Here is a 27470-nt window from a genome sequence, read left to right on the forward strand (position 1 = left end):
ATAATTCACTTGATGACCTTTAGCTGTCTTAATATGAGGGTACTTCAGAAAGTTTGTTATGGGTTGGTGTTGTGGCTCAGCTGGTTAAGCTGCTGCCTGCGATACTGGCATCCCATGTCAGAGTTCTGGTTCTTGTCCCTGCTGCTCTGCTTCTGCTCCAGCTCCCTGCTAATGCACGAGAAAGCAGTGGGAGAAGCCCAAGTACTTGGGCCCTGCCACCCATGTAGAAGATCCTGATGGAGTTTCAGACTCCTGGCTTCACCTGGTTTAGCCCTGACCATTGTGACATTTTGGAAAATGGACCAGCAAATGGAAGATCTCTCTCTCTCTTTCCACCTCTCCCTCTCTCTGTCACTCTGCCTTTCAAATAAATAAAAGAAAAAAGTTTGTTTATAATTGGAAAAAAAGATAAATTTATTTTGATACAAAGAATTGAAATCCATGCATACTTATATATATGTATATATTGTCCATTTACTTTTTAAAAAAGATTTTATTTTTATTTATTTGAAAGACAGAGTTACAGAGATAGGTAGAGACAGAGAGAGAGGTCTTCCATCCGCTGGTTCACTCCCCAGATGGCCGCAAAAGTCAGAGCTGCACCGATCCGAAGTCAGGAGCCAGGAGCTTCTTCCGGGTCTCCCATGTGGCTGCAGGGGCCCAAGAACTTGGGCCATCTTCTACTGCTTTCCCAGGCCTCAGCAAAGAGCTAGGCGCTTCAGGCCAGGGCTTTAACCCTCTGTGCCACAGTGCTGGCCCTGTCCATTTAATTTTGAAGATCCTCCAAAAACATGAATTTTATAAGCTTATCTTTTAATTTAGTTTTCTGTGAACTTTTTTTTTTTTTTTTTTTTTTTTTTTTGACAGGCAGAGTGGACAGTGAGAGAGAGAGACAGAGAGAAAGTCTTCCTTTTTGCCATTGGTTCACCCTCCAATGGCCGCCGTGGCCGGTGCACCGTGCTGATCCGAAGCCAGGAGCCAGGTACTTATCCTGGTCTCCCATGGGGTGCAGGGCCCAAGCACTTGGGCCATCCTCCGCTGCACTCCCTGGCCATAGCAGAGAGCTGGCCTGGAAGAGGGGCAACCGGGACAGAATCCGGTGCCCCGACCGGGACTAGAACCCAGTGTGCCGGTGCCGCAAGGCGGAGGATTAGCCTAGTGAGCCGTGGCGCTGGCCTGTTTTCTGTGAACTTTTAAAAGTACCCTTCCTTATATCTTAAACACCTTTTTGAGATTTTGATCATGCAATTCACCCATTCATAAATCATTTTTTTGATTAATGATATGGTTTATATCAATATTAGCTGATTGCAAGTGACAAAAATAACAAAAGCTTCAGGCAGAAATTTTCTTTCATGTGTTTAGAGGTGGTATGGAGGTATTATGGCAACTCCAATCATTAGGACTTCAGGCTTCTTCCACTTTGTTGCCTTGTGTGGAAGTTGACTTACTGGTCAGCCATCACAAGCAAACAAGAAGGAAGAACAGGAAGAAGAAAGAAAGGTTTCCTATTTTTAAGGCAACTTCCTTGAAGGAGCACACACTGCTTTCATTTGCTTTCATGGTTAGAACTTAGTCATATTGTCAGACTTAGCTATAGAGGAGGTTGAGAAATCGAGTCTCAGACTTGATTGGGTGAGCGCAACTAACATTTGGAGATTTACTGAGGAAGGAAAAGCAAATGAATAGAGTTGTGGGAACACCTAGACTAGTCTAAACCACGTAATTTCTATATCATTCTTTAATAACCAGTAATAATTATTTTATCATATTTTTGATAAGAACAAAATTCTATTAGATAATTTATTTCTTTTCTTAACAAATTCTTACTCCTTATTTTGTTACTGTTTTCTTTTTTTAGCTAGACTTGGATTGGCTTAATTTGCCCTAAGTTGTTATTTAGTTCATAAAAAATGTTGGGAATTTTGATGAAGTCTTCAGGGAAGTTTATCATGTATAATGTTTAGGTTAGTACTGGCCTAAGAATATTATCACTCACATTTCTCATGAAACATTGTCTTGAAACACAAGTTATTACTTTGAACCTCAAATGATTTATAGAAGCATTAGTTCATGTTGATTCTATTAAATTGAATTCCAAGTGAATTCTCACTTCAAAAGCACTGAACTTTTTTAATGTCTATTTTTTAAATTATTGATTTGAGTTTATTATATCCTTTATTCTACTTTCTTTCAGTTTAATTTGCTTTTTTTAAGCTTGCTCATGTGGGAGCTTTTATTCGTTGGTTTAAAAACTGTTATCTTAGAAAATAAGCATTTAAAGCTATAAATTTTGTGATAAGCAATGCTTTAGGTATGTCCCTCAAATTTTGTTATACTATATTTTCATTTTCATTCAGTTGTAAATATATTCTTATTTTCTTTTGTATTTCTTTTTTGGTCCATATGTTATTTACTTGCTTAGTTTTAAAGATTTATTTATTTTATTGTACTTGAAAGCCAGAGAGAGACAGAGAGCTCTTCCATCCACTGATTTACTCCCCAGAAACCCATAGCAGCTGATATAGGATGTGAGCATCCCAAATGGCATCCTTTATTTATTTATTTATGATTTACTTATTTATTTGAAAGGCAGAGCTACAGAGAGGCAGAGGCAGAGGCAGACATAGAGAGGTCCTCTATCCAGTGGTTCACTCCCCAAATGGTCACAGTGAATCCTGGCTATCCAGAGTCAGGAGCCCAGAGCTTCTTTCAGGTCTCTTTCATGGATGCTGTGGCCCAAGGACTTGGGCCATCCTCTGCTGCTTTCCCAGGCACGTTAGCAGAGAGCTGGATCGGATGTGGAGCAGCCGGGACTTGAACCGGCACCCACATGGGATGCCTGCACTGCAGGCAGCAGCTTTACCTGCTATGCCACAGCACTGCCCCCACCATGACATCTTAACTACTGTGCCAAATGCCTACCTCTTTTATTTATTTATCTTTTATTTATTTAATTTTATTTGAAAGAGTATGAGAGAGTGCCATGTGTAATATAATCTCTAGAAATTCGGACTCTTAGATAACTTCTTTATTTCTAATTTAATCTATTGTAAGTGAACATATTCATTAATGTTACAGTGTTTTGAAATTTATTGACTTATTTCATGACTAGCATATGCCTATCTTTTGTGTATTCTGCAATTGGTATAGTGTGCTATAAATTTCAATTAGGTCAAAGTAATTGGCAATATTATTCAGATATCCTGTAGTTTCACTGATTTGTTAATTATTCTGTCAGTTATAGAGAAGGATTCTTAAAATCTTTATTTTAGTTATGTCAGTTTTTGCTTTACTCATATTGAAATTATTATTATTAGGTATTCATACATTTTTGGCAAGTTTACCAATATGAAATGATCTTTTTTTTTTTTTTTTTTGACAGGCAGAGTAGACAGTGAGAGAGAGAGACAGAGAGAAAGGTCTTCCTTTGCCGTTGGTTCACCCTCCAATGGCCGCCGCGGCCAGTGCGCTGCGGCCGGCGCACCGCACTGATCCGATGGCAGGAGCCAGGAGCCAGGTGCTTTTCCTGGTCTCCCATGGGGTGCAGGGCCCAAGCACCTGGGCCATCCTCCACTGCACTCCCTGGCCACAGCAGAGGGCTGGCCTGGAAGAGGGGCAACCAGGATAGAATCCGGCGCCCCAACCGGGACTAGAACCCGGTGTGCCGGCGCTGCTAGGCGGAGGATTAGCCTAGTGAGCCGCGGCGCCGGCCCGAAATGATCTTTTTATATCTGATGATTCTCCTGTCTTGAAATTTACCTTGATATGTGCCCACAAGCTCTCATATGCTGATTTTTGCATGATATATACTTTTCTGTTCTTTATTTTCAGTCTGCCATGTGCATCTCTTATAGACAGCTTATAATTGAGTCTGATTTTTAAACAAAAATCCAGCCTGACAGTCTTTGCCTTTTGTTTGCAGTGTACAATGTGTTTGTACTCATATTTCTTATACTTATTTGATGGAGCTGAATTTATAGTTATTGTTTGTTATTTGCTTTTTATTTGTTTCATCTTTTTGTTGTTGTTCCTCTATAGCTCTACTCTGTTACTACCTTCTTTTGGGTCAAACCATTTTTAGTTTTTCATTTTAGTTCATCATCTATCTTTTTTTTAATTTTTGACAGGCAGAGTGGACAGTGAGAGAGAGAGAGAGAGAAAGGTCTTCCTTTTTGCCGTTGGTTCACCCTCCAATGGCCGCCGCGGCCAGCGCACCGCGCTGATCCACCGCAAGGCGGAGGATTAGCCTAGTGAGCCGTGGCGCTGGCCTTCATCATCTATCTTTGTAAGCTATAGCCTTTTTAATTTTAGTTTACTTTTTTTTTTTTTTTGACAGGCAGAGTGGATAGTGAGAGAGAGAGAGACAGAGAGAAAGGTCTTCCTTTTGCTGTTGGTTCACCCTCCAATGGCCGCCACGGCTGGCGCGCTGCAGCCAGCGCACCGCACTGATCCGAAGGCAGGAGCCAGGTGCTTCTCCTGGTCTCCCATGGGGTGCAGGGCCCAAGGACTTGGGCCATTCTCCACTGCCTTCCCTGGCCACAGCAAAGAGCTGGCCTGGAAAAGAGGCAACCGGGACAGACTCCAGCGCCCCGACCGGGACTAGAACCCAGCGTGCCGGCGCCGCTAGGTGGAGGATTAGCCTAGTGAGCCGTGGCGCCGGCCTTAATTTACTTATTTTAAAAAATATTTGTTTGTTTGAAAGAGTGATAGAGAAAGCAAGAAAAGAGAAAGAGAGCTTTTATTCACTGGTACACTTCCTAAATGCCTGCAACAGCCAGGCTTGGGCCAGGCTGAAGCCAGGAAACTGGAACTCTATTTGGGTCTCCCACGTGGGTTATAGGGACCCGAGTACTTGGTCATCATCTGCTACCTTCCTGGGCACATTAACAGGAAGTTGAATAGAGAACAGAGTAGCTAGGACTTGAACTAGGCACTCTGATATGGAATGTGGGCACCCCACATAGTGTCTTCACCTGCTGTGTTACAATGCCTGTCCCTGCTGTATGGATTACATTATAATATATATAGTCTTATTTTATCATGGCATACTTAGAGTTCATGTTGTACCATGTATCATGTAAATTTCCACCTCATTGTTATCACTATATGTTTTAGATCTGCATTTTGCAACTCCGCTATTCACTGTTACAATATTTGCAGCAAGTATTCCATTGTCTTTTAAAATAGACTTAGAGAAGCAAAAAAGAGGATCTTTTGTATTTATTCACATGGATTTTCTGTTTCAGGAATTTTTCATTTCTTTCTTTAAATCTGGGCTATACTCTTATACTTCTATTAGGATAGGTCATTTGACAGCAAATTGTATTGGCTTTCATTTACCTGGTAGTCTGATGTATATGTATGTATTTTGCCTTCATTGGAATTTTTTTAAAATTTTATTTAAATTTAATTTCATTGTGGTAAATATAGATTGCAAAACTTACATAAAAAAGATTTCAAATAAATGAAAATACAACTCAAAGAACTAGAAAAGCAAGAACAATTCAAACTTTGTTTTGTTTTGTTTTAGGAGAAAAGAAGTAATAAGGATCAGAGTAAGGCTAAAGAGTTGATATTAATATCCAAAGTGATCTATAGAGTTGATCTAATCCCTTTACTAAAATTGATTAACAAAACAGAAAGGTGATTTAAAAAAAAAGATAAAAAGAATAAACAAACCTTCAGTTAGCTAGGAAAAAAGAGAGGATCCAAATAAATAAAATCAGAGATGAAAAAGAGAACATTACAATTGATTGCACAGAAATACAAAGGATCATTTAGGGACTATTGTGAATGACTATGTCAACAAATTGGAAAATACAAAAGAAATAGATTAATTCCTGGGCATATATAACCATGGTTCTATCAAGATTGAACCATGAAGAAACAGAAAACCTAAACACACTGGTAACAAGGAAAATTGAATCAGTAATAAAAAAATCTCTCAAAGAAACCCAAGACTAGATGGCTTCACTACTGAATTCTATCAAACTTTTATTTATTTGAAAGAGTAACAGAGAGAGAGAGAGAGAGAGAGAGAGAGAGAGAGAGATCTTCCATCTGTTAGTTCACTCCAAGAGGCTGCAGTGGTATAGGCTTAGCCAAGCAAAAGCCAGGATCCGGAAGCTTCTTCCAGGTCTCCCATGTGAGTAGCAGGGGCCCAAGCACTTCGGCCATCTTTACTGCTTTCCCCAGGACATTAGCAGGGAGCTGGATTGGAAATGTAGCAGCCGGGACATGAACTGGCACCCATGTGGGATGCTGGCATTGCCAGTGGCTGCTTTACCCACCTTGCCACAATACTGACCCCCTTATCAAATTTTTAATGACCCCTTTATCAAATTTTTAAAGAATAACTAGCACTAGATCTTCTCAAATTATCCCAAAAAACTGAAAGGGAAGGAATTCTTCCAAACTCACTTTATGAGACCTGCAATATATTGATACCAAGACCAGACAATGTCATGACAAAAAAAATTAAGATTAATATCTTATAGAATACAAATTAAAAATTCAGAAAACTGAATCCAACAGCACATCAGAATGCTTATGTACCATGATCAGGTGGGGTTTATGCCAGGGACATGAGCATGGTTCAACGTAGACAAATCAATAAACACAACATACCACATCAATGCAATAAAGGACAAAAACAATAGGATCATCTCAAAAGATGTGGGGAAAAAATCCAAAAAAATTCAGCAATGCTTCACAATAAAAACTCTCTACAAATTAGGTGTAGAAAATATATACCTCATTACAGTTAATGTCATATATAATAAACCCACTGCTAACATAATATAGAATGGGGAAAAGTTGAAAGCATTTCCTCAAGATCTGAAACAAGACAAGGATTCCTGCTTTTACTGCTCTTGTTTAATAATATTGGAAGTCTTAGCCACAGAAATTATGGAAAAGAGGGATAGAAAGGGAATCCAAACTGGAAAGAAGAATTTAAACTGTTTCTGTTTGAAGGTGATATGACTACATACACATCTAAAGACTCCATCAAGAACTGTTAGGACTGGGGATGGTGTTGTGATGTAGTGGGTTAAACCACCATTTGCAAAGCTGGTACCCCATATAAGAATGACAGTTCGAGTCCTGGCTTCTTGGCTTCCAATCTAACTTCTGGTTAATGCAACTGGGAAGGCAAAAGAAGATGACCCAAGTAACTTGGGCCCCTGTGGAAGACCCCCCGCCAACAATGTGGAAGACCAGGATGGAGTTTCTGGCTCTTGGCATTGGCTTGGCCCAGACCTGGCCTTTGTGGCTCTTTGAGAAGTCAACTAGCAGTTGGAAAGTCTCTCCCTCTCTCTATCTCTCTGTTGTTCTGCCTTTCAAACAAATAAAGAAATCTTTTTTTAAAGCTGTTAGAACTGGTAAATTAGTTCAGTAAAGTTGTAGGATGTAAGACCAGCATACAAAAATCAGTACTGTTTCTCTATAATAATGAAATAGTTGAAATCAAGAAAGCAATTACAGTTACAGTAGCGATGAGAAAAATGTAAAATACCTAGAAGTAAATTTAACCGAGGAGGTGAAAGAACTCTACAATGAAAACTGTAAAATACTGATGAAAGAAATTAAAGAGGATACAAAAAAATGGAAAAACATCCTATATTTATGGATTGGAAGATTTTTTTTTCATTTTATTTGAAAGGGAGAGAGGAAGGGAGAGAGAAAAAAATCTCCCATTTGTCACTCCCCAAATGTCCACAGCAGCCAGGGCTGAACCAGACTAAAGTGAGGAGCCTGGAACTCAATCCAGGTCCACCAGGTGGGTGGCAGAGGCTGAAGTGCTTGAGCCATTACCTGCTGTCCCTCAAGGTGTGCATTAGTAGGAAGCTGGATCAGAAGTGAAAGAGTCAGAACTTGATCCAGGCACTCTGATATGGTATGTGGCATCCCAAGCAATGACTCAACCAAGCACCTGCACTGGGAGAATTATTATTAATACTCAAAGTGATCTGCAGATTTGATGTAATCCCTATCAAAATACCAATGACATTCTTTAGGAGAATAGAAAAAACTCTTCTAAAATTTGAATGGAGCCTCAGAAGACCCAGAATAACCAAAGTAATCCTGAGCAAAATGAAAAATGCTGGATACATCATAATATTGGACTTCAAAACATACTGCAAAACTGTAGTAAACAAAGCAGTATGGTACTGGCATAAAGACAGAGATAGATTGATGGAACAGAATAGACAATTCAGAAATGAATCCACATATTTCCAGCCAACTGATTTTTCAATGAAGGCAGGAAGAACATACATTGGAGAATGGACGGTCTGCAATAAATGCTGCTGAGATATTGATATACGGTAAAATAAAACTATACTCCACCATTCCATTCTCTCAACAAATATAAAAATCAACTCAAAATGGATAAAAGACTTAAATGAAAGACCTGAAATTATCACAAGAAAATACAGTGGATGGTGGCTGGCTCTGTGACATAGGGGGTAAAGCCACCACCTGCAGTGCTGGCACTCCGTATGGGCGCTGGTCCCAGTCCTGGTTGCTCCACTTCTGATCCATCTCTCTGCTATGGCCTGGGAATGCTGTCAAAGATGGCCCAAGCAATTGGGCCCCCGTCCCCAAGTGGGAGATCTGGAAGAAGCTCCTGGTTCCTGGCTTTGGATCAGCCCAGCCAAGTATTCTAAGCTCCTGGTTTTGGCCTGGGTCAGCCCCGGCCATTGCAGCCATTTAAGAAGTGAACGAGCAGATGGAAGAGCTGTCTGACTCTCCCTAACTCTTCCTTTCAAATAAATAAATTTTTAAAAATCTTATATACAACTAAGGAAACAACAGAGTGAAGAGACAACCTACAGAATGAGAGAAAATTTTTGCAAACCATTCATATGATAAGGAATTGATATCTAGAATATGTGAGCAACCTTCCACCCCCAAGTAATTCAATTAGAAAATAGATGATCTGGCGCCGGAGTTATGACATAGTGGGTAAAGCCACTGCCTGTGACACTGGCATCTCATATGGGCACATGTTTTTGTCCAGACTGCTCCACTTCCTATCCACTTCCCTGTCAGTGACCTGAGTAAAGCAATGGAAGATGGCCCAAATATTTGTGCTCCTGCTACCCATGCAGGACACCTGGCCCAGCCCCAGCTGTTGTGATCATGTGGGAGCAAACTAGTGAATGAAAGATCTCTTTTTGTCTTTCCCTCTCTTTCTGTAACCCCGACTTTCAAATAAATAAAACTTTTTTTTTAAAAAAGAAAATAGATGGTCTGCATAGACACTTCTCAAAAAAGGATATACAAATAGCCAAGAAGCATATTCAACATTGGTAATCATCAAGAAAATGCAAATCAAAACCACAGTGAGATAACATCAAATAGACAAAATAACAAATACTGGCAAGGATATGGAGAAAGAGAAACTTTTATACAAAATAGGAATGTAGATTAGTATAGCTATTATGAAAGACAGTATGGATGGCTGGCGCCCCAGCTCACTTGGCTAATCCTCTGCCTGCGGCGCCGGCACCCCATGTTCTAGTCCCAGTTGGGGCACCAGATTCTTTCCCGGTTGCTCCTCTTCCAGTCCAGCTCTCTGCTGTGGCCCAGGAAGGCAGTGGAGGATGGCCCAAATCCTTGGGCCCTGCACCTGCATGGGAGACCAGGAGGGGGCACCTGACTCCTGGCTCCTGGCTTCGGATCGGCGCAGCATGCCGGACATAGCGGCCATTTTGGGGGTGAACCAACGGAAAAGGAAGACCTTTCTCTCTCTCACTGTCTAACTCTGCTTGTCAAAAAAAAAAAAAAAACTGTCATATGTTCTAGAAATTCTACTCCTGGGTATAACACGGTACTTCAAAAAGTTGACGGGGCCAGCGCCACGGCTCAATAGGCTAATCCTCTGCCTGCGGTGCCAGCACCCCGGGTTCTAGTCCCGGTCGGGGCACTGGATTCTGTCCCGGTTGCTCCTCTTCCAGTCCATCTCTGTGCTGTGGCCCGGGAGTGCAGTGGAGGATGGCCCAGGTCCTTGGGCCCTGCACCCGCGTGGGAGACCAGGAGAAGCACCTGGCTCCTGGCTTCGGATCAACGCGGTGTGCCGGCTGCAGCGGCCATTGGAGGGTGAACCAACAGTAAAGGAAGACCTTTCTCTCTCTCTCTCTCTCTCACTGTCTACTCTGCCTGTCCAAAAAAAAAAAAAAAAAAAAAAAAGTTGACGAAGGGGCCAGCACTGTGGTGGAGTGGGTTAAGCTGCCATCTGTAGCACTGGCATCCCATATGGGTGCCAGTTCAAGTCCTGGCTGCTCCACTTTGATCCAGCTCCCTGGTAATGTGCTTGGGAAAGCTGTAGAGAATGGCTTACGTCCTTGGGCCCCCACACCCATGTGGGAGACCCTGAAGGATGTCCTGACTCCTGGCCTTGGCTTGCCCCAGCTCTGTCTGTTGCAGTCATTTGGAGAGTGAACTAGCAGATGGAAGATCTCTCTATATCTCTCTCTCTGACTCTCCTCTTTGTAATTCTGTCTTACAAATAAATAAATTTTTTTAAAAAGGTGATGAAAAATGAATTTAAAAATACATTTATTTTGTTGCCCCAAAATTTGAAATCCATGCTATCCAAAGGAAAGGCTATCAATATGTTGAAGAGATTATCTTGGGGCCGGCACTGTGGCATAGTGAGTAAAGCCGCCGCCTGCAGTGCCGGCATCCCATATGGGCGCAGGTTTGAGTCCCGGCTGCTCCACTTCCAATCCAGCTCTCTGCTGTGGCCTGGGAAAGCAGTAGAAGATGGCTTGGGCCCTTGGGCCCCTGTACCCACGTGGGAAACCCAGAGGAAGCTCCTGGCTCCTGGCTTCAGATCGGCGCAGCTCTGGCCATTGCAGCCAATTGAGGAATGAGCCAGCGGATGGAAGACTTCTGTCTCTCTTTTTTAGAAAACTTTTATTTAATAAATATTAATTTTGAAACTACAACTTTTGGATTATAGCGGTTTTCTCCCCCGATAACCCCCCATAACCCACAAACCATCCCATCTCCTACTCCCTCTCCCATCCCATTCTTCATTAAGATTAATTTTTAATTATCTTTATATACAGAAGATCAACTTAGTATATACTAAGTAAAGATTTCAACAGTTTGCACCCACACAGATGCACAAAGTATAATGTACTGTTTGAAGAGTAGTTTTACCGTTAATTCTCATAGTACAGCACATTAAGGACAGAAATCCTACATGGGGAGTAAGCGCACAGTGACTCCTGTTGTTGATTTAACAATTGACACTCTTATTTATGATGTCAGTAATCACCTGAGGCTCTTGTCATGAGCTGCCAAGGCTATGGAAGCCTCTTGAGTTCACAAACTCCGACCTTATTTAGACAAGGCCAAAACCAAATTGGAAGGTTTCTCCTCTCTTAAGAGAAGGGTACTTTCTTCTTTGATGGCCCATTCTTTCCACTGGGATCTCATTCACAGAAATCTTTCATGTAGATCATTTTTTGCCACAGTGTCTTGTCTTTCCATGCCTGAAATGCTCTCATGGGCTTTTTAGCCAGATTCAAATGCCTTAAGGGCTGATTCTGAGGCCAGAGTGCTGTTTAGGGCATTTGCTATTCCATGAGTCTGCTGTGTGGCCCACTTCAATGCTGGATCGTTCTCTCCTTTTTTTTTTTTCTTTTCTTTTTTCTTTTTTAATTTTTTGACAGGCAGAGTGGACAGTGAGAAAGAGAGAGACACAGAGAAATGTCTTCCCTTTCCATTGGTTCACCCCCAATGGCGACCACAGCCAGCGCACTGTGGCCAGCACATGGCACCGATCCGAAGCAAGGAGCCAGGTGCTTCTCCTGGTCTCCCATGGGGTGCAGGGCCCAAGGACCTGGGCCATCCTCCACTGCACTCCCTGGCCACAGCAGAGAGCTGGACTGGAAGAGGAGCAATCGGGACAGAATCTGGTTCCCCAAATGGGACTAAAACCTGGTGTGCTGGCTATACAGGCAGAGGATTAGCCTATTGAGCCATGGCACCGGCCCATTCTCTCCTTTTTTATTCTGTCAATCATTATTAGCAGACACTGGCCTTATTTATGTGATCCCTTTTACACTTAATCCTATATGATCAATTATGTATTTAAACTGATCACTTTAACTAGTAAGATGGCATTGGTGCCTACCAACTTAACGGGATTTGAGTCCCATGGCACGTTTCTAGTTTACCCTTAGGGGTAAGTGTGAGTGAGCATGTGCCAAACTATACGTCTCCCTCTCTTATTTCCACTCTTACTGTTAACAGGGATCAATTTTCAGTTGAATTAAAACACCTAAGAATAATTCTCTGGTAAAGAGTTCAACCTATGTTATTAAGTAGAAAAAGAAAATACTTAAAAGAATAAAATAGTATGCTGTTCCTGGACAGTCAGGACAAAGACTGATCAAGTCATTGTTTCTCAGTGGCAGCTTCACTTCTACAGGTTTCCTTTTAGGTAGCCAATTAGTTGTCATAGATCAGGGAGAAAATATGATATCTGTCCCTTTGGGACTGGCTTATTTCACTCAGCATGATGTTTTCCAGATTCCTTCATTTTGTTGCAAATGACCAGATTTCATTTCTTTTTACTGCTGTGTAGTATTCCATAGAGTACATATCCCATAATTTCTTTATCCAGTCTTCTGTAGATGGACATTTAGGTTGATTCCATGTCCTAGCTATTGTGAATTGAGCTTCAGTAAACATTGAGGTGCAGAAAGCTTTTTTTGTTTGTCAATTTAATTTCCCTTGGGTAAATTCCAAGGAGTGGAATGGCTGGGTCATGTGGTAAGGGTATATTAAGATTTCTGAGGATCTCCAAACTGTCTTTCATAGTGGCTTGACCAGTTTGCATTCCCACCAACAGTGGATTAGTGTGCCTTTCCCCCCACATCCTTGCCAGCGTGTTGATTGTTGATTTTTGTAGGAAAGCCATTCTAAACGGGGTGAGGTGAAACCTCATTGTGATTTTGATTTGCATTTCCCTAATGGTAGTGATCCTGAACATTTTTTCATGTGTCTGTTGGCCATTTGGATTTCTTCTTTTGAAAAATGTCTATTTAGGTCCTTGGCCCATCTCTTAAGTAGGTTGTTCGTTTTGTTGTTGTAGAGTTTCTTGATCTCTTTGTAGATTCTAGTTATTAATCCTTTATCAGTTGCATAATTTGCAATATTTTCTCCCATTCTGTCGGTTGCCTCTTCACTTTCCTGACTGTTTCTTTTGCAGTACAGTAACTTCTCAGTTTGATGTAATCCCAGTTGTTAATTTTGGCTTTGGCTGCCTGTGCCTCTAGGCTCTTTTCCAATAAGTCTTTGCCTGTGCCAATGTCTTGCAGGGTTTCTCCAATGTTCTCTAAAAATTTGATGGTGTCAGTTGTAGATTTAGATCTTTAATCCATGTTGAGTGGATTTTTGTGTAAGGTGTAAGGTAGGGGTCTTGCTTCATACTTCTGCATGTGGAAATCCAGTTGTCCCAGCACCATTTGTTGAATAGACTGTCCTTGCTCCAGGAATTGGTTTTAGATCCTTGATCAAATATAAGTTGGTTGTAAATGTTTGGATTGATTTCTGGTGTTTCTAATCTGTTCCATTGGTCTATCCATCTGTTTTTGTACGAGTACCAGGCTATTTTGATTATAACTGCCCTGAGGTATGTCTTGAAATCTGGTATTGTGATGCCTCCAGCTCTGTTTTTGTTGTACAAGATTGCTTTAGCTATTTGAGGTCTCTTGTGCCTCCATATGAATTTCAGCATCATTTTTTCCAGATCTGAGAAGAATGTCTTTGGTATTTTGATTGGTATCGCATTGAATCTATAATTGCTTTTGGAAGAATGGACCTTTTGATGATATTGATTGTTCTAATCCATGAACATGGAAGATTTTTCCATTTTTTGGTATCCTCTTCTATTTCTTTCTTTAAAGTTTTATGATTCTCATCGTAGAGTTCTTTGGCATCCTTGGTTGTTTATTCCAAGGTATTTGATTTTTTTTCTTGTAGCTACTGTGAATGGGATAGATCCTAGAAGTTCTTTTTCATCTGTGGCATTGTCTGTGTATACGAATGTTGTTGATTTTTTTGTATTGATTTTATATCCTGTTACTTTACCAAACTCTTCCATGAGTTCTAGTAGTCTCTTAGTGGAGTTCTTTGGATCCCTTAAATAAAGAATCATATTGTTTACATATAGGGATAGTTTGACTTCTTCCTTCCCAATTTGTATTCCTTTAATTTCTTTTTCTTGCCTAATGGCTCTGGCTAAAACTTCCAGGACTATATTGAACAGCAGTGGTGAGAATGGGCATCCCTGTCTGGTACCGGATCTCAGTGGAAATGCTTCCATCTTTTCCCCATTCAGTATGATGCTGGCCATGTGTTTGTCATCAGTTGCCTTGATTATGCTGAGGAATGTTCCTTCTATACCCAATTTGCTTAGAATTTTCATTACAAAAGGGTGTTGTTGTATTTTATCAAATGCTTTCTCTGCATCTATTGAGGTAATCATAGGGTTTTTTTTTTAAAAAAAGATTTATTTATTTATTTGAAATATTTACACAGAGAGAGGAGAGGTAGAGAGAGAGAGAGAGAGAGAGGGAGAGAGAGAGAGGTCTTCCATCTGATGGTTCACTCCTCATTTGGCCTCAATGGCTGGATTTGCGCCAATCCGAAGCCAGGAGCCAGGAGCTTATTCCGGGTCTCCCACATGGGTGCAGGGGCCCAAGGATTTGCGACATCTTCTACTGCTTTCCCAGGCCATAGCAGAGAGCTGGTTCAGAAGTGAAGCAGCCAGGACACAAACCAGCACCCATATGGGATGCTGGCACTTCAGGCCTGGGCGTTAACCCACTTTGCCACAGCGCCGACTCTGATCATGTGATTTTTCTTCTGCAGTTTGTTAATGTGGTGTATCACAATGATTGATTTGCAAACGTTGTACCATCCCTGCATACCACGGATAAATCCCACTTGGTCTGGTGGATGATCTTTCTGATGTGTTGTTGAGTTCTATTGGCGAGAATTTTATTGAGGATTTTTGCGTCTATGTTCATCAGAGAAATTAGTCTGTAATTCGCTTTCTCTGCTGTATCTTTAGGAATTAAGGTGATACTGGGTTCATAGAAGAATTTGGGAGGATTCCCTCTCTCTCTCTTTTTTTTTTTAACTTTTATTTAATGAATATAGATTTCCAAAGTACAGCTTATGGACTACATTGGCTCCCCCCCACAAAACGTCCCTCCCACCCGCAACCCTCCCCTTTCCCGCTCTCTCTCCCCTTCCATTCATATCAAGATTCATTTTCAATTTTCTGTATATACAGAAGATCAATTTAGTATATATTAAGTAAAGATTTCAACAGTTTGCACCCACATAGAAACACAAAGTGAAAAACACTGTTTGAGTACTCGTTATAGCATTAAATCTCAATGTGTACAGCACATTAAGGACAGAGATCCTACATGAGGAGTAAGTGCACAGTGACTCCTGTTATTGACTTTACAAAGTGACACTCCTGTTTATGGCGTCAGTAATCTCCCTATGCTCCAGTCATGAGTTTCCAAGGCTATGGAAGCCTTTTGAGTTCTCTGACTCTTATCTTATTTAGACAAGGTCATAGTCAAAGTGGAAGTTCTCTCCTCCCTTCAGAGAAAGGTACCTCCTTCTTTGAAGACCTGTTCTTTCCACTGGGATCTCACTCACAGAGATCTTTCATTTAGGTGGTTTTTTTTTTTTTTTTTTTTTTGCCAGAGTGTCTTGGCTTTCCATGCCTGAAATACTCTCATGGGTTTTTCAGCGGATCCGAATGCTTTTAGGGCTGATTCTGAGGCCAGAGTGCTGTTTAGGACATCTGCCATGTTATGATTCTGCTGTGTATTTAGCTTCCCATGTTGGATCGCTCTCCCCTTTATTTATTCTATTGGTTAGTATTAGCAGGCACTAGACTTGTTTATGTGCTCCCTTTGACTCTTAGTCCTTTCATTATGATCAATTGTGAACTGAAATTGATCACTTGGACTAGTGAGATGGCATTGGTACATGCCTCCTTGATGGGATTGAATTGGAGTCCCCTGGTATGTTTCTAACTCTACCATTTGGGGCAAGTCAGCTTGAGCATGTCCCAAATCGTACATCTCTTCCCTCTCTTATTCCCACTCTTATATTTAACAGGGATCACATTTCAGTTAAATTTTAACACTTAAGAATAACTGTATTAATTACAGAATTAAACCAGTAGTATTAAGTAGAACAGACAAAAAAAATACTAAGAGGGATAATGTATTAAGTTGTTCATTAACAGTCAGGGCTATGCTGATCAAGTCACCGTTTCTCATAGTGTCCATTTCACTTCAACAGGTTTCCTTTTTGGTGTTCAGTCAGTTGTCACCAATCAGGGAGAACATATGATATTTGTCCCTTTGGGACTGGCTTATTTCACTCAGCATGATATGTTCCAGATTCCTCCATTTTGTTGCAAATGACTGGATTTCATTGTTTTTTACTGCGGTATAGTATTCTAAAGAGTACATATCCCATAATTTATGCAGTCTACCGTTGATGGGCATTTAGGTTGGTTCCAGGTCTTGGCTATTGTGAATTGTGCTGCAATAAACATTAGGGTGCAGACCGCTTTTTTTGTTTGCCAATTTAAATTCCTTTGGGTAAATTCCAAGGAGTGGGATGGCTGGGTCGAATGGTTTCTGAGGAATCTCCAGACTGACTTCCATAGTGGCTTGACCAGTTTGCATTCCCACCAACAGTGGGTTAGTGTCCCTTTTTCCCCACATCCTCGCCAGCATCTGTTGTTGGTAGATTTCTGTATGTGAGCCATTCTAACCGGGGTGAGGTGAAACCTCATTGTGGTTTTGATTTGCATTTCCCTAATGGTAGTGATCTTGAACATTTTTTCATGTGCCTGTTGGCCATTTGGATTTCCTCTTTTGAAAAATGTCTATTTAGGTCCTTGGCCCATCTCTTAAGTAGGTTGTTTGTTTTGTTTTTGTGGAGTTTCTTGATCTCTTTGTAGAATCTGGTTATTAACCCTTTATCTGTTGCATAGTTTGCAAATATTTTTTCCCATTCTGTCAGTTGTCTCTTCACTCTCCTGTTTCTTTTGCAGTACAGAAACTTCTCAATTTGATGCAATCCCAATAGTTGATTTTGGCTTTGACTGCCTGTGCTTCCGGGTCTTTTCCAGAAACTCTTTGCCTGTGCCAATGTCTTGCAGGGTTTCTCCAATGTTCTCTAATAACTTGATGGTGTCAGGTCGTAGATTTAGGTCTTTAATCCATGTTGAGTGGATTTTTGTGTAAGGTGTAAGGTAGGGGTCTTTCTTCATGCTTCTGCACGTGGAAATCTAGTTTTCTATTTATTGAATAGACTGTCCTTGCTCCAGGAATTGGTTTTAGATCCTTGATCAAATATAAGTTGGCTGTAGATGTTTGGGTTGATTTCTGGTGTTTGAATTCTGTTCCATTGGTCTATCCATCTGTTTCTGTACCAGTACCATGCTGTTTTGATTACAACTGCCCTGTAGTATGTCCTGAAATCTGGTATTGTGATGCCTCCAGCTTTGTTTTTGTTGTACAAGATTGCTTTAGCTATTTGAAGTCTCTTGTGCCTCCATATGAATTTCAGCATCACTTTTTCTAGATCTGAGAAGAATGTCTTTGGTATCTTGATTGGGATTGCATTGAATCTATAAATTGCTTTTGGGAGAATGGACATTTTGATGATGTTGATTCTTCCAATCCATGAACATGGAAGATTTTTCCATTTTTTGGTATCCTCTTCTATTTCTTTCTTTAAGATTTTGTAATTCTCATCGTAGAGATCTTTAACGTCCTTGGTTAAGTTTATTCCAAGGTATTTGATTGTTTTTGTAGCTATTGTGAATGGGATTGATCTTAGCAGTTCCTTCTCAGCTGTGGCATTGCTTGTGTATATAAAGGCTGTTGATTTTTTTGTATTGATTTTATATCCTGCCACTTTGCCAAACTCCTCTATGAGTTCCAATAGTCTCTTAGTAGAGTTCTTTGGATCCTCTAAGTAAAGAATCATATCGTCTGCAAAAAGGGATAGTTTGACTTCTTCCTTCTCAATTTGTATTCCTTTAATTTCTTTTTCTTGTCTGATGGCTCTGGCTAAAACTTCCAGAACTATGTTAAATAGCAGTGGTGAGAGTGGGCATCCCTGTCTGGTGCCAGATCTCAGTGGAAATGCTTCCAACTTTTCCCCATTCAATAGGATGCTGGCCGTGGGTTTTTCATAAATTGCTTTGATTATATTGAGGAATGTTCCTTCTATACCCAATTTGCTTAGAGTTTTCATCATGAAAGGGTGTTGAATTTTATCGAATGCTTTCTCTGCATCTATTGAGATAATCATATGGTTTTTCTTCTGCAGTCTGTTAATGTGGTGAATCACATTGATTGATTTGCGAATGTTGAACCATCCCTGCATACCAGGGATAAATCCCACTTGGTCTGGGGGATGATTTTTCTGATGTGTTGTTGTATTCTATTGGCGAGAATTTTATTGAGGATTTTTGCGTCTATGTTCATCAGGGATATTGGTCTATAATATTATTTCAGTGCTGCATCTTTCTCTGGCTTAGGGATTAAGGTGATGCTGGCTTCATAGAAAGAATTTGGGAGGATTCCATCTTTTTTTGATTGTTCTGAACAGTTTGAGAAGAAATGGAATTAGTTCTTCCTTAAATGTCTGGTAGAATTCAGCAGTGAATCCATCTGGTCCTGGGCTTTTCTTTGTTGGGAGGGCCTTTATTACTGTTTCAATTTCTGTTTCAGTTATGGATCTATTTAGGTTTTCTATGTCTTCATGGTTCAATTTAGGTAGATTGCATGTGCCCAGGAATCTATCCATTTCTGATAGATTTTCCTGTTTGCTGGCATACAAGTCCTTGTAGTAATTTCTGATGATTCTTTTTATTTCTGTGGTGTCTGTTGTTACGTTTCCTTTTTCATCTCTGATTTTATTGATTTGGGTCTTTTCTCTTCTTTTTTTAGTTATTTGGGCCAATGGGGTGTCAATTTTGTTTATTTTTTCAAAAAACCAGCTCTTCGTTTGGCTGATTTTTTGTAATGTATTTTTGGATTCAGTCCTGTTAATTTCTTATCTGATTTTAATTATTTCTCTTCTCCTACTAGATTTGGTCTGGTTTGCTGCAGTTTTTCTAGGTCCTTGAGATGTGCTGAAAACTCATTTATTTGGTGCCTTTCCAATTTCTTGATGTAGGCACCTATTGCTATAAACTTGCCTCTCAATACTGCTTTTGCCGTATCCCATAAGTTTTGATATGTTGTGTTGTTATCCTCATTTACTTCCAGAAAGTTTTTGATTTCTTGAATGACCCAGTGTTCATTCTGGAGCATGTTGTTCAGTCTCCATGTGTTTGCATACTTTCTAGGGTTTCCTGAGTTGCTAATTTCCAGCTTCATTCCGCTGTGGTCTGAGAAGCTGCATGGTATGATTCTAATTCTTTTAAATTTGCTGAGACTTGCTTTATGGCCTAGTATGTGATCAATCCTAGAGAAGGTTCCATGCACTGCTGAGAAGAATGTGAAGTCTTTAGATGTAGGATTGAAAGTTCTGTAGATAACTGTTAGATCCATTTGGGCAATAGTGTCAATTAAATCTGCTGTTTCCTTGTTGATCTTCTGTCCAGATGATCTGTCTATTTCTGAGAGTGGAGTATTGAAGTCCCCCAGTACTATTGTATTGGAATCTAAGTCTCCCTTTAAGTCCCTTAACATATCTTTTAAATAGACCGGTGCCCTATAATTAGGTGCATATACATTTATAATAGTTACATCTTCCTGTTGAATCGAACCCTTAATCATTATATAGTGCCCCTCTTTGTCTCTCTTAACAGTTTTTGTATTAAAGTTTATTTTGTCTGATATTAATATGGCTACACCTGCTTTTTTTTGGTTTCTGTTGGCATGGAATATCTTTTTCCAACCTTTCACTTTCAGTCTGCTTGCATCTTTGTTAGACAGATGTGTTTCTTTTAGGCAACAAATAGTTGGCTTTTGTTCCTTAAGCCAATCAGCCAATTGGTGTCTTTTAACTGAAGAGTTAAGTCCATTAACGTTTAATGTGACTATTGATACATAGTGACTTTGCCCTGCCATTTTCCCAGAGATATTTTCTAGTATATGCTTTGAGCTTCCCATGCTCTTTTACTGGTAGGTTTTCTTCCTTTACCTTCTTTCATATTGATGGTCGTGTTTCTGTGTTTCTGAGTGTAGCACATCTTTAAGTATCTTTTGCAGGGCCGAGTGGTGGCAAAGTCTTTCAATTTCTGTTTGCTATGAAAGGTCTTTATTTCACCTTCATTCACAAATGAGAGCTTAGCAGGATATAATATTCTGGGCTGGCAATTTTTCTCTCTTAGCACCTATGTTATGTCTCGCCATTCCCTCCTAGCCTGTAGTGTTTCTGATGAGAAGTCTGCTCTGAGTCTAATTGGAGATCCTCTGAGAGTAATCTGACGCTTCTCTTTATGTTTCTTTATGTTTCACTGTGGTGAGTTTAATTACAACGTGTTGTGGTGAGGATCTCTTTTGGTCATGTTTGCTGGGGGTTCTATGAGCTTCCTGTACTAGGATGGGATTCCCTGTCAATTGTTTTGAATAGTTTGAAAAGAATTGGAGTTAGTTCTTCTTAAATGTCTGGTAGATTTCAGCAGTGAATCCATCTGGTCCTGGGCTTTTCTTTGTTGGGAGGGCCTTTATTACTGATTCAATTTCTGACTTGGTTATGGGTCTGTTCAGGTTTTCTGTGTCTTCATAGTTCAATTTTGGTAGTTTGTATGTGTCTAGGGATCTGTCGATTTCTGATAGATTTCTCAGTTTGTTGGCATACAACTCTTTGTAGTAATTTCTGATCACTCTTTATTTCTGTGGTGTCTGTTATTACATTCCCTTTCTCATCTCTAATTTTATTGATTTGGGTCTTCTCTACTTTTTTTGTTAGTTGGGCCAGTGTGTCAATTTTGTTTATTTTTTCAAAAAACCAGCTCTTCGTTTTGCCATTCTTTTGTAATTTTTTTTGGATTCAGTTTTGTTGATTAGTTCTCTACTTTTAATTATTTCTCTTCTCCTACTAGTTTTGGCTTTGTGTAGTTTTTCTAGATCCTTGAGATTCATTGATAGCTTGTTTATTTGTTGTGTTTCCAATTTCTTGATGCAGGCACCTTTGCTATAAACTTTCCTCTTAACTCAGCTTTTGCTGTATCCCATAAGTGTTGATATGTTGTGTTGTTATATTCATTTGCTTCCTGAAAGTTTTTGATTTCTCTTGATTTCTTCTGTGACCCACTGTTCATTCAGGAGCATGTTGCTGTCTCCATGTGTTTGCATATGCTCTAGAGATTCCTGAGTTGCAGATTTCCAGCTTCATTCCATTGTGGTGTGAGAAGATGCATGGTATGGTTTTGATTTTTTTGAATTTGCTGAGACTTGCTTTATGGCCTAGTATGTGGTCAATCATAGAGAAAGTTCCATGCACTGCTGAGAAGAATGTGTATTCTTCAACTGTAGGATGAAAAGTTCTGTAGATATCTGTTAGATCAATTTCGCCCTCCCTCCTTCCTCTCTCCCTCCCTCCCTCCCCCCTCCCTCCCTGTCTGTCTCTGCCTCTCCTTTTCTCTCTGTGTAACTCTGACTTTCAAATAAATAAATCTTTAAAAAAAAAAAGATTATCTGTACTCTCATGTTTATTGCAGCACTATTGACAATAGCCAAGGTATGGAATCAATCCAAGTGTCCATTGATGGATAAAAGGTAGAGAAAATGTGACCCCAAAAGACCCAGAATAGCCAAAGCCATCCTGAGCAAAAAGTATCAAGCTGGATGCATCACATTACCTGATTTCAAAGCACACTACAAAGCTATAGTAATTGAAATAGCATGGTACTGACATAAAAACTATCACATAGGTTAATAGAACAGAATAGGGAGCCCATAAATTCATCCATGCACATACAGCCAACTGAATTTTTTTTTTTTTGACAGGCAGAGTGGACAGTGAGAGAGAGAGACAGAGAGAGAAAGGTCTTCCTTTGCCGTTGGTTCACCCTCCAATGGCCGCTGTGGCTGGCGCACCGCGCTGATCCGATGGCAGGAGCCAGGAGCCAGGTGCTTTTCCTGGTCTCCCATGGGGTGCAGGGCCCAAGCACCTGGGTCATCCTCCACTGCACTCCCTGGCCACAGCAGAGAGCTGGCCTGGAAGAGGGGCAACCGGGACAGAATCCAGCGCCCCAACCGGGACTAGAACCCGGTGTGCCGGCGCTGCTAGGCGGAGGATTAGCCTAGTGAGCCGCGGCGCCGGCCAAGCCAACTGAATTTTTACAGAGTTGCCAAAAACATATATTGGAGAAAGGATAGACTTTTCAATAAATGATGTTGGCAATACTGGACACACATACGCATATATATGTATATATAGTAAAATGAAATTAGATCCTCACCCCTCACTATATGTAAGAATCAACTCAAGGTGGACCAAAGACCTAAATATAAGACCTGTGCCTATGAAATTGCTAGAAGAAAACATAGGGAAAACACTTCAGGGCATTAGTATAGTTGATAGCTTTTTGGGTAAAACCCCCAAAACACCGGCAACAAAAGCAAAACTAGACAAATGGGATTATATCAAACTCAGAAGCTTCTGCATTGTAAAGGAAAAAATTTATAGAGTCAAGAGACATCTGACAGAATGGGAGAAAATATATATATATATATATATATTTTTTTTTTTTGACAGGCAGAGTGGACAGTGAGAGAGAGAGACAAAGAGAAAGGTCTTCCTTTGCCGTTGGTTCACCCTCCAATGGCCGCCGCAGCTGGCACGCTGCGGCCGGCGCACCGCGCTGATCTGATGGCAGGAGCCAGGAGCCAGGTGCTTTTCCTGGTCTCCCATGGGGTGCAGGGCCCAAGCACTTGGGCTATCCTCCACTGCACTCCCTGGCCATAGCAGAGAGCTGGCCTGGAAGAGGGGCAACCGGGACAGAATCCGGCGCCCCGACCGGGACTAGAACCCGGTGTGCCGGCGCCGCAAGGCGGAGGATTAGCCTAGTGAGCCGCGGCGCCGGCCCGGGAGAAAATATTTATAAGCTACTTACCCAGCAAAAGATTAATATCCAAAATATATCAGCAACTCAAAAAACTCAACAGCAAAACAACCAATCCAGTTAAGAAAATGGACAAAGGACCTAAATAGACAGTACTCAAAAGAAAAAATAAAAATGGCCAACAAATATATGAATAAAAAGCTTAATATAACTAACCACATGCAAATCAAAACTACAATGAGATATCACTTCAGCTCTGTCAGAATGGCTGTTACTCTATCAGACAGAGTAACAGGTGAGGATTTGGAAAAAAGAACTCATTTTTTTTTAAGATTTATTTATTTATTTGAAAGGCAGAGTTACACAGAGAGAAAAGGAGAGACGGAGAGAGAGGTCTTTCATCCGCTGGTTCACTCCCCAGTTGGCCGAAACAGAGGTCTCCCACACAGGTGCAGGGCCCAAGGACTTGGGCCATCCTCTACTGCTTTCCCAGGCCACAGCAGAGAGCTGGATCAGAAGTGGTGCAGCTGAGTCTTGAACCGACACCCATATGGGATGCTGGCACTACAAGAGGTGGCTTTACCCACTATGCCACAGTGCCAGCCCCCAAAAAGAGAACTCTTATACACTGTTGGTAGGACTGTAAATCTGTGCAGCCACTGTGGAAAACAATATGGAGATTTCTGATATAGAGATGGAACTCACCTATTATCCATCAATTTCACTTGGAATAAATACAAATGACATGTACAGATTAATGTATCAAAGAGACATCAGCTGTCCCATGTTTATAGTGGCACTGTTCAGAATAGCCAAACTATGGAATAAACCAAGACATGTATCATCAGATGAATGAATAAAGAAAATGTGGTATATATACACAACAGAATACTATTCAGCTACAAACAAAATTAAAATCCTGTCATTTACAGCAAAAGTGGATGGAACTGGAGAACATCATATAGAGTGAAATAAGCTAGACATAAGCCAGACACAGAAAGACAGATACCATATTTGGGAGCTAAAAAAAAAACAAGACAAAACCAAAAAAATTCCAAATTCTCTCTGAACACAAAATGTTAATTACTAGTGGTTGCAAGGGGTGAGAAGAATAAAAGGAGTTTGAATTAACAAAGAATAGGGGAAGCTGGATATGTTTCATAAATTGTAACAAATATACTAATATGAGATGTTAATGATGGGGGTGGCAGGTTGAGGAATATATGGGAACTCTTTGAATTACTGTCTGACAATTTTTTGTTTTGTAAATTTAAAACTATTCTGAAATACAGTGGTTTTTAAACAAATGTTGTATATATACCCAATGGAATATTATCCAACCATAAAAATAAAATCCTGCCATTTTTGGCAACATGGGTAAGCCTGGGGGATATTATGTTAAATAAAATAAGTCAGACACAGAGAGACAAATGCTGTGTGTTTTCATGCTTAAATATTTTTGTAGCTTCTGCTACAAAAATTGATCTTATAGAAGTAGAGAATAGATGGGGCCGGCGCTGTGGCACAGTAGGTTAATCCTCCACCTGCAGTGCCAGCATCCCATATGGGTGCCGGTTCTAGTCCTGGCTGCTCCTCTTCCCATCCAGCTCTCTGCTATGGCCTGGGAAAGCAGTAGAAGATGGCCCCTGCACCCACATGGGAGACCCGGAAGAAGCTCCTGGCTCCTGGCTTCGGATCGGCGCAGCTCTGGCCATTGCGGCCACTTGGGGAGTGAGCCATCGGATGGAAGACCTTTCTCTCTGTCTCTCCCTCTCACTGTCTGTAACTCTACCTCTCAAGTAAATAAATAAAAAACCTTAAAAAAAAAAGAAGTAGAGAATAGAATAGTGATTATTAGAGGCTTGGGTGAATGGGGAGAAGAAGGAGGACAGAGAGAGGAAGAATGATTATTAATGTTCTACAGCTCAGCAGGATAACTGTGGGTAACAACAATTAATTATATACTTGTATTTTCAAATAGCTAGTAGACAGGATTTTGGATGTTTCCAACATTAAGAAATGACAAATGTTTGAAGTGATAAGCCAATTACCCTCATCTGATTATTGAGTTAATATTCATAAGTGGTGTGAAGTAAGGGTCCAGTTTGATTCTTTTGCATGTGAATATCCATTTTTCCGGGGCCGGTGCTGTGGTACAGTAGGTTAATTCTCCTCTGCGGTACTGACATCTCATATGGGCACTGGTTCAAGTTATAGATGCCCCTCTTCTGACCTAGCTCTCTGCTATGGCCTGGGAAAGCAGTAGAAGATGGCCCAAGTGCTAGGACCCCTGCACCCATGTGGGAGACCCCGAAGAAGCTCCTGGCTCCTGGCTCCTGGCTCTGGATCAGCCCAGCTCTGGCTGTTGTGGCCATTTGGGAAGTGAACCAGCAAATGGAAGACCTTTCTCTTTGTCTCTCCTTCTCACTGTAACTCTACCTCTCAAATAAATAAATAAAAATCTTGAAAAAAATCAATTTTTCTACCACTATTTAAAAAAAAAAACCAAACTGTTTTTTTCCCCTTTACATGGTCTTAGGACATTTGTTAAAATCAACTATTGTGAAAGTTTATTTCTTGAGTTTTTTTTTTTTTTTAAGTTAGTTTATTGAAACACACACACACACACATATATATCTTACATTTTCTGGTTCACTCCCCAAGTGCCCACAACAGTTGGGGACTTTGCCAGGTGAAGCCAGAAGCCAGGAATTCCATCTGAGTCTTCCATGTGAGTGGCAAGAACTCAAGTACTTGAGCTGTCACCTGCTGCCTCCCAGCAGGAAACTGAATTGGAAATGGAGGCAGGGCAAGATGTGAGATATGGCTGTCCCAAGCAGCAGTTTAGCCCTTTGCCACAATCCCTGCATGTTGATGTTTTATTCTGTCCTGTTGTTCTGTGTATCCATCCTTAGTACTATACTTTTTTTTTTCACTGTAACTTCATAATAAACTTTGAAATCAGTAAGTGTGATTTATCTAACTTTGTTCTTCATTTTCAAGATGTTTTTAAAATAATAGATGTATTTATTTTTATTTATTTGAAAGGCAGAGTTACAGAGAGGGGAAGAAGCAGAGAGAGAGAGATCTTCCATATGCTGGTTCACTCCCCAAATGGCCGCAATGGCCAGGGTTGGGCTAGGTCTAGGCCAGGCCTAAGGTAGAGCCAGGAGGCTCCTCCAGGTCTCCCATGTGGGTACAGGAGCCCAACCACTTGGGTCACCTTCTGCTGCTTTCCCAGGCACATTAGCAAGGAGCTGGATCAGAAATGGAGCACTGAGAACTTGAACTGGCACCCTTGGCTGGCCCTTCAAGATTGTTTCCACCAGTCTTGGTCCCTTTTAGTTCCGTATCCATTTGAAGATTGCTTTCTCCATTTCTGCAAAAAAACATCATTGGGATTTGATAAGGATTGCATTGAATTTGTGTATTACCTTGGGCAGTATAGTAATCTTAAGATCAAATCTTCTAATTCATCAATACAGAATTTTTTCCTTTACTTATATATCCTTTAATTTCCTTAAGCAGTGTTCTGTATTTTCAGTGTATAAGTATTTCACCTCCTTAGTTAAATTTATTCCTAAGTGTTTTATTATTTTTATGCTATTGTAAATGGAATTATTTTCTTAATTTTCTTTTTGGATTGTTCCTTGCTTGTGTATAGAATACAACTGAGTTTGTATCCTGCAACTCATATTCTTCTACGTATAAGATTTAAGATCATGTCTTTTGAGATGGCTTTACTTTTTCTTTCCAGTTTAAATGTTTTATTCTTTTGATAATTACTCTGGGTTGTACTTCTAGTACTATGTTGAATGAAAGAGATGAAAATGGACATTCTTGTCTTGTTCTTGGTTGTAAGTAGAAAGCTTTCAGTCTTTTTGTGATTGAGTGTGTTAACCTTGGATTTTTCATACATATCTCTATTTGTTTCCTAGGTCTGGTGTTAAACTAAGTACCACAAACTAGGTGCAACAGAAGTTTATTTTCTCATTGTTTTGGGGAACAATAGTCTGAAATCAAGGTGTCTTTAGGGCTATGTTCTCTTTGAAGACACTGGGGGAGATTTTTGCCTCCATCTTTCTAGTTTCTGGTGGTCACTGACAGTCCTGGGCCTTTCGTAGTTTATAGATGCATCATTACAATCTGTGCCTCCATCATCCATGGAATTCTCCCTCTTTGTCTCTATTTTCATTTCCTCTAAGGATCTCATCTTAATTTACTAACTACATTTGCAAAGATCTCATTTCCTAAAAGGTCACATTCTGACATCCAAGAGTTAGCATTGAATATATACAATTAAATCTAACTTGGCCTTCATCAAGTTTAGCGAATTCCTTTTGATTCCTAGTTTATTGAATATGTTTTT

General features: G+C 40.4%; 1 protein-coding gene across 4 annotated transcripts in view; it reads left to right on the plus strand.

The window, feature by feature from the left end:
• Nucleotides 1-27470, plus strand: part of PIK3R3 (phosphoinositide-3-kinase regulatory subunit 3) — a 154549-nt gene that overhangs the window by 94099 nt on the left and 32980 nt on the right. For 2 of the 4 annotated variants that reach the window (XM_051857838.3, XM_051857837.3), the window contains exon 7: nucleotides 24709-24900. The exons of 1 other annotated variant lie outside the window; for it this stretch is intronic. In XM_051857838.3, the coding sequence (XP_051713798.1) occupies nucleotides 24709-24900 (192 nt within the window). Of the gene's footprint in view, nucleotides 1-10741; nucleotides 10959-24708; nucleotides 24901-27470 lie in introns of those variants that run through there. One more of the 4 variants, XM_089300749.1, reaches the window with a different exon arrangement.

The sequence above is a fragment of the Oryctolagus cuniculus genome, chromosome 7 (assembly GCF_051225735.1).
Source record: "Oryctolagus cuniculus isolate XC-2025 breed Fujian yellow rabbit chromosome 7, ASM5122573v1, whole genome shotgun sequence".
NCBI classification, from domain to species: Eukaryota; Metazoa; Chordata; class Mammalia; order Lagomorpha; family Leporidae; genus Oryctolagus; species Oryctolagus cuniculus.